The 8,052-nt window shown below is 36.4% G+C and overlaps 1 protein-coding gene across 4 annotated transcripts; it reads left to right on the top strand.

Annotated features, from left to right (window-relative positions):
* The first annotated feature begins 13 nt into the window (after window positions 1–13).
* On the top strand, window positions 14–3,813 carry LOC107488387 (zinc finger CCCH domain-containing protein 55). Of its 4 annotated transcripts, none has more exons than XM_016109135.3 (9): window positions 14–1,171; window positions 1,281–1,466; window positions 1,861–2,040; window positions 2,118–2,209; window positions 2,362–2,625; window positions 2,711–2,879; window positions 3,035–3,236; window positions 3,347–3,387; window positions 3,505–3,813. In XM_016109135.3, exons 1-7 carry the CDS (start codon window positions 234–236, stop codon window positions 3,216–3,218), a joined length of 2,013 nt encoding a protein of 670 aa, XP_015964621.1. In that variant the 5' UTR covers window positions 14–233; the 3' UTR covers window positions 3,219–3,236; window positions 3,347–3,387; window positions 3,505–3,813. The 4 variants fall into 4 exon arrangements, with proteins under 4 accessions (XP_015964621.1, XP_015964620.1, XP_020997970.1 ...); XM_016109134.3 differs by having other exon boundaries at window positions 3,326–3,387; XM_021142311.2 differs by having other exon boundaries at window positions 3,038–3,387.
* The last annotated feature ends 4,239 nt before the right edge of the window (window positions 3,814–8,052 follow it).

Raw genomic sequence — 8,052 nt, 5'->3', positions numbered from 1 at the left:
GAAAAAGAAAAAAAAAAAAAAAAACAGAGAGAGAGAGAGAGTGAGTGAGTGAGTGACTGAGTGAGTGGGAGTGTGTGTGTTTCTGTCTTGTTCCGCAGCTTATTCACATCACAGCTAAACCTACTGCAGGTAAGGAGTCACCAGATAACTCTCCACCGCCGCCGCCGCCGCCGCGTCCATTATTATTATTATCGTTAGTTCTTTCAAGCAACTCCTCCAAGATTTGATTTTTAATGGCTTCATCTTCCTATGAAGCCACGAATGTGGTTCTCTCCAAAATAAAAAGCATTGAGCCTGAAAATGCCTCCAAAATCATGGGCTATCTTCTCATGAACTTGGAAGACTCTGAATTAGTTCGATTGGCTTGTAGCCCTGACCCTGTTCTTCACAACATAGTTTTAAGGGTGAAGACCCATTTGGGTTTGACACTCTCTTCACCTTCTTCTTCGCCTTCTCCTCTTAACCCCATAACAAGACCTTCCACCAACCCCTTTTCCAAGTCCTCTCCCAGATTAGTAGCTTCTAATGGCTTTGACTTTGCGAGGAACCCATCTTCACCCTCTTCTTCTGCTTGGCCACTTTCTGGGATCCCAAATAACCCCATTAGTCCAAAGTCGAGTCCTTTACTATCTTATGAGAATATTAGAAGTGTTGCTGTTCACTCTCCTTCGTTTTCGCCTCGTGTTAACGGTGATTGCAACCCTGTTGGTGGTGATTTTGTTGATGAGCAGCAGGTAGATGAGTGTTTCCCCTTCCTTGGAGACTCATCTAAGAATGAGGAACTATTGGATCTTGGTGGTCAGAATTTGCAATCACTCAACAACGGGGATGCTCCTTTTCACAGGAGGAGCTACTCTGCTAGTGATGCTTGTTTCGGGTTCGAGGAAGGGGGCCCTGGAATTGGATATAAGCCATGCCTTTACTTTGCAAGGGGTTTCTGCAAAAATGGGAGTAATTGTAAGTTTGTGCATGGTGCTTTGAATGATTCATTTGGTGCCATTGTTGGTTCTCCTAGTAGGTTTGAGGGGTTAGAACAGCACGAGGAGTTCCTGAGGTTGAAGACTGAACATCATCGGAGATTAATGGCTTCACAGCTTGTAGCTGGAACTTCACCATCCTCATATGACAAGTACATTGATTTTCTGATTATGCAGCAAAATGATCCACAGAGGTTTGTTAATTGTTTAAGATGAGATCCCTTCAGTTCTGTTTGCTGTCTTTTGTTCTTATTTGTGAATTATTATATATTGTTATTCCATGGGCTTGTGTTGCCTTTTCAGAGCAGCTGCCACCACAGCATATATGATGGGTGAAGAATTTCACAACTTTGGCCGAGGCAGGCCAGAAAGGAATGAGTTTCTAGCCATGATTTCAGCCGAAAAACCTAACTCAGCTTCGCGACAGATTTATTTGACATTTCCAGCTGAAAGCTCATTTAAGGATGAAGATGTTTCAGAGTATTTCAGGTAAAACATACCATAGACTGTCCACTATTAGAAGGCCCCAGTTTTGTTGCCTCTAATATTGATCATGCCGCATAACCAGAGTCTTACTTGTTACTTTTGTCACCCTTGATGGATTTGAGTTTGCATCTGGGGTATTGCAATAGCCCTTCAACAATCATTAGTTGTTGTATTATCGAATTAAGAATTAGTTTAGACTTTAGAACTGTTTTCAGCTTTCCAATGACTATTGTTTATCAGAAGGAAAAGTCTACAACAGACAAACAAAGGAAATTTGAGCAGGCTACTTATTAAGTTCTTGGGATAATAGACAGGTTCAATTGGTTTAATGGGTGTTTAGAAACTATACATGAAGTACTCCGTGTTTTATTAAATAGCTATTTGTGTTCTTCTGAAGCAAATTTGGACCTGTGCAAGACGTGAGGATTCCCTACCAGCAGAAGCGAATGTTTGGGTTTGTTACCTTTGTCTATCCAGAGACAGTGAGGCTCATATTATCCAAGGGGAACCCTCATTTTATCTGTGATTCACGCGTACTTGTCAAGCCCTACAAGGAGAAGGGGAAAATCCCTGACAAGTAAGTTGATATCATCTCTTTTGTTGACTTATATCTAGCTATTCCTCAATTAATATTATTCATATTGATGTATCCAGGAGACAGCAGCAACAGCAATCAGAGAGGGGGGACTTTTCACCATGTTTAAGTCCTAGATTTGACTCCAAAGAACCTTATGATTTTCATCTTGGTAATTAAGTTTCCCTACTTGGCATTTCTATTGCACTTTGTTTAGTGGAAGGAGCATTTATTCTTAGAAAGCTAATGTGTATGCATTTGCTTGTGTTAAGAGTCTCATCATGCTGTTTCTATTTTCTTTTCCACTGGATCTGTTCTATGCAGGAGCAAGAATGTTATATAATCCGCATGATATCTTGTTGAGAAGAAAACTCGAGGAGCAGGCTGAATTGCAGCAGGTCATTGACCTTCAGGAACGAAGGCTGAAGAATCTGCAGCTTCCAGACTTCAAGAATATTCCCATTCATCATCATCATCATCAGCGCAGTCACTCTGTCGGTGCACCTTCGCCCTTATCCCATCAACTTCATGGTCAAGTTAGCACTGCTGATCTTTCTTCCCATAACAACATTAAAGGAGACCTTACAGGTTAGTCTATCAATGATACTCTATGGAATGATTCTAGTTAACAAGGGTTAGGCTCTTTGCATTATTGAAATGCTTCACACCGCAGGCTACCAGGGCGGCCTCAGTTATACACTTTCATTAGGCACTGCCGAGGGGGGGGAGGAGCAGCCACAGCCACAGAAAGAAGTGGGCCCGGCTTTCATTGGTGGTTTTGAGTGTAGCAGTGAAAATAATAATGCAAATGCAAATGTGGAAGTGAAAAATCTTGATAACAGGTATGGTGCTTGACTTTGTTTCAGATCTTATTCCTATTGCATTGTGATTCAGGCTTTTAGGTATCTCTTGCCTTAATCTTAACCCATATCTAAATGTGTATTTAATGGAAAGTTTCTAATATCGTGTTTTATCTCATGCTTTCTTGGCTCTAAAGAAGCGTTGAGCAGGCCCTTCCAGATAGTTTCTTTGCTTCACCGACAAAAGCAGCAGGAGATAACGTATCCAATTTCTCTTCGTTGGCAGATGTCAACGAGAGTGCTGCACTCTCGGCAAGCACATATTCTCATAACGAGTTAGAACAGGAAACCGCTTCCGGCGAAATGGCTACTTCTCATTAATTTTCTTTACAATCCAAGGTACTGCTAAATGTAGTGTGTAACACTAACATCCCCTGCATCATGGTTGTGGATGCAATTCTACTGACAAGTTGATATATATTTCTTAGGCTTCAAAATTTGAACTGTAGGTTGTAAGAATAGAACTGGCTGGCAGGGGATCATTTTTAGGGTAAGATTTTTTTTCTTTTTATTTATTTACAAGTAGTAGAAGTCATCTTAGAATTTGTTTATGATCTGATAAATTAGTGCCTCTTCCACTAAATGATTTTTCTTCTTCTTCATGCAGATTTATAGAAGCATACAGAAGAAAGTATCTTCTAGATGTATAGCTGAATACACCTAGATTAAAACAAGACTAGCTACTAGGGATCAAGAGGGTCACCATCATCATCATGAATACATACTACTAACAGCAAGCAATACATATTGCATACTTTGACAGACATATTAGTTTATATAAGACTATTTTGCTTTTCCTTTTTTTGTTTGACCAGACATAGGGCTGGACCAAGTATTGTATTTTAGTTTCACTTTACTCACTGTAATATAGACAACTTATTTTCACCTTCTTTTTATTAGTTGCTATTTTTTGGTACTTCTTTGTTTGTTGTTCTTTTTTCATTTATTTCCCCCTTCATTATTGGTTATACTCATGAGTAATCATAGCTAATCATGTACAACACTTGACAACTAGGCTTTGATGGCTGATTGGTCAATTAATCAATGGCCTCAAGAGGGCATTTGTGGGACTATCATTGTGATTAGTCCTCAGCAATTTAAACCAAGTTTCATATGACAAAGTATATGATGCATATCTTTGATATTCATGCCTTAAGTTAAATAATTAAATGTTATATTATAAAAATAGAGTTTGTCTGGTATTGTGGAGAGCAATGGAATGCAAGGTCCACATGGGAAAGGAGAGAGAGAAAGAAAGATGGGGGGGAACACCTGCTGCTGTCACATGGTGCTGACATTAAACGAACAATTGTACAATTGGCATCACACTCATTTCGCTATCAGACTCATTGATATGTTGGTTTTTCAATGTTATGTCTTATAGGATGATGCATGATGGAGCCCCTTTGTCCTAGCCTATGCTTTATTTATACTACTTTCTAACCTTCTCTCACTTTGTTTTGCCCAATTGCCCAACTTTTGTAGCCTTTTAACTTCTTATTTAATTTTTACCCACTACTTTAGATGTACACAAAATTAATCATTTTATTGAATACACACAATTAATCACTATATTAATTATTTGTACTGAGTATAGATTAAAATATGGTAACTAATTTGGTTATTAATTTTTCAGGGTATGTATATCGTTGTTAAATTTTTATACAATATAGGAATTCAACTATAATGATAGTAATTAAGTCTCTCTTAAAATTTTATGGAATAAATAGTTAAATTAGTCTTTGAAAGATTATTCATTCTTTAATTTAGTTTTCGAAAATAAAATTTAATTAAATTCGTCTTTCAAAAATTTTAAGTCAATTTTTTTAGTCCTTCAATCACTTCTGATGTTTATAACATGTTAAGTGACACCATAATAGTATAACACACTTTAATAGTCTTAATTGGTGGCTAACATGATAAGTTTATAAAATTAGATTAAATCAATTTCAAATTTAGATATTCTAATGCCTCATATTTTTTCTTCAATTAACTTTTAATTTGGTCTAATTTCATAAATTTATCATGCTAATTAATAGTCAATTAAGACTTCTATATATGTGTTGTAGTATCACTTAACATATCACATTAATAAATTTTAGCGCTGTCAACAAAAAAATGACAAAAAAACTAATGCGATTAATTTAAAATTTTAAAAAATCAAATTAAAAATATCTTTTGAGACCAATTTAAAAAATAAATCTTCTTTCAAAAACGAAATTCACTATTTACCCCAATTTTATATACTGTTTACATGATAATTGATCTTACCAAACAAGATACTTTGTGGCTTGGGGTAAACTGTTTCACATAGAGATGCCTAGTATATACATAAACTGATTTGCATTGAGTAGCCTCTCCCCAGCTAACCTAGTAACCTACGTGTATTTAATTATTTGTTGTCAAATTCAATAAAGACATTAAGGTGACACATAATTTATAAGATAAATTATAATTTTTATCTTTAATATTTTTGAATACTTTTTACATTTAATTTGATTCAATTTTATTTTTAATATTTAAAATTAAAATTAATTTTATTATTTTCTAAATTTTTTGGTAGTCAAAATTGGCTAAAATATTTTTTTTCTTTAATTATCCATGTTAACTTTCTTTCATCATCTATCGATCTCTCTCATCCCTCCTTCATCTTCTCCTACGACACCACCTTCTTTGTGTTGTTGTTGAGATAGAGATGATTGTAACACCCTATCACACAAAATTTTACGCTTAAATCGTAAACCAAAGGTAGTGTGGTATTACAACTTCTAAGATAAAACATATACATAATAGTATTTGAAAGAGAGTAATATACGATGAGCCTTGGAAAACAGGTAAAACAAAATCGCAAAATCAAAAGCGCAACACTCAGAAAACAGGATTACTTGCGTGCGAAGAAACCTAAAGATCATAGGTATAAATAGACAAAAGAGAGAATAGAGAGTCAAGGATACAGAATAACTAGCTCCTAACTCAGCCTGCGAAGCCAAGGCTGGCCGGAGAATATTTACATACATATATACATCTCCCATCAACCTAAAATACAATGATAAAACCTTAACTCTCCTTAAACCTCTAAGAAGAACAAAATAAACAAGTTATTCGGAGAGAAAGCTAAGTGCATACATATATACATAAAATATATAGCAAAAGAAACCTAGAAATCACTCCGCTTCAGAAGTCCAAACGCTTAGCGAGGTACCTCTTGACCTGCATCTGAAAACAACAACATAGTATGGGGTGAGAATCGAAGGTTCTCAGCATGATAAAGGTGACACGCACATAATATATAATGTCTTGGGAATACCAGAGGCAATCCTAGAACGCCGACACTCAAATTGAAAAGCTTAAAGGTATTAAACAAAAACCATAAACAGAGGATATGTATCTAGGGAAAATCTAAACTCAGCTTAACTTAATCTTAACCTTAACCTGACCACCTTTCCTCCATTCCTCCGTCTCCAATGAGTTTGCACAGACAGACAAACAGACAATTGCAAGCACAGGGAGGAGACAAGTAGTGCAAGTAACAAATATAGCAATTAACAAAATATATACAGTTAGGCACTCCCAAATAATGCATAGCAAACAAACAAACATAATGCACATGATGTATGTTTGTCCTATGACTAATGAGGCTTATCTGTCAGCTATCAAGCTAGTCCGACAAGTCCAAAACCCTTAGACTGTCTCCCGTTGTGCATCTCCATGAGTTTATGCATAACTTTTTCTCTTTTCATTCATAAAATATACTTTCATTATATAACTTTACTCAATGGGGGATAACCATTCCCGAAAATTTATGCTTGTCTGGTCACCCTTACGACGTAGGGTCAACAGAGTATTGAGTCTCAACCTGGTACACGTGATATCAAGCCACGATATTCTACCCAGAAAAACTCGTATCTCAGATAACATTAAATGCATAAGCCACATAAGTATTCATAATCATTAATATTCATTTCATAATTGTTCATTATAGCCATGGCATCATATTTCCTTCATGCATACACATTCTCCTCATATACTCATCACTTTTATCCTTTACTTCCTTTCCAAGTTACCTCTATTACCTAGCTCCAAGTTATTATTAGGCCTATTGTTATGTTCTAGGGATAAAAAGAGTGAAAATAGTGTTTTGGAAGTTCAAAATTGAGTTTTGAAACACAAAATACCTTTGCTGAAAACAGGGGAGTCACGCGTACGCGTGGGCGTGCAAATGGATCATTATGCGTACGCATCCCCTATGTACGCGTACGCATGGGCGCCTAACAGAAGTACACATATGCGCATGGGATTTTCGCGTACGCAAGCACCCCATGTCACGCATACGCGTGGTCCTCGCATATGCATGGACATGCATCCTGACCCATTACACGTACGCATATGCTTTTTTGTGTACGCATGGGGAGGAGGCAGTGGCGACAGTCCGCGAATAGGATGTATCAGTGCGCAAAATTTCCATGCCACGCGTACGCGTGGGCGTACGTTTTTCCAAAAATATACCTTAGTTTGAAAAGCTGCAGAATTCCCAACTTTTAATCCCAACTTCCGACGCACATAACTTTTTAGTTTTAAATCATTTTTCTTCCGTTCTTCGAATGGCGTATACTTCACGAAGCCAATTTTTATATAAAACAAATTTGAAATGATTTGAAAGTCCGAAAGTCGAGTTATGCCATGCCAAAGTTCGGCCAAAACCAGCTTTTACAAAACCTCAAAAACCTACATTTTCATTAAAACTCAACTTACCACCTTTATATCCATCAACACAACACATCTACATCAATACCACAACAATCTCCTCATCCTTACCATTTCTCAATTCACCCATATCATGCATTAACATCTCAAATAATCAACAAGATGAACATATCACTATTCATTATATATATACAAACACATGTCAATATCAACTCATCACTAAACTCTTATCCAACCAACATTAAGCTTACAATATATCAATTAACACTTATCCATCAAACACCAAATCTATATCACAATTCTTATCAAAGCCACTAAACATTAAATATACTCATACGTTCTAACCTATCTTATGGCCACCTAACCTAAGTTTTCACATAATATTATATATTAAATACGCGAAACCTAAATCATACCTTTATCGATTTTCACGTATTGTCCAAGGCAAATC

Source organism: Arachis duranensis, chromosome 5 (assembly GCF_000817695.3).
Source record: "Arachis duranensis cultivar V14167 chromosome 5, aradu.V14167.gnm2.J7QH, whole genome shotgun sequence".
NCBI lineage: Eukaryota > Viridiplantae > Streptophyta > Magnoliopsida > Fabales > Fabaceae > Arachis > Arachis duranensis.
Note: the sequence above shows the minus strand (reverse complement) of the source record. Positions and strands in the feature narration are given on the sequence as shown.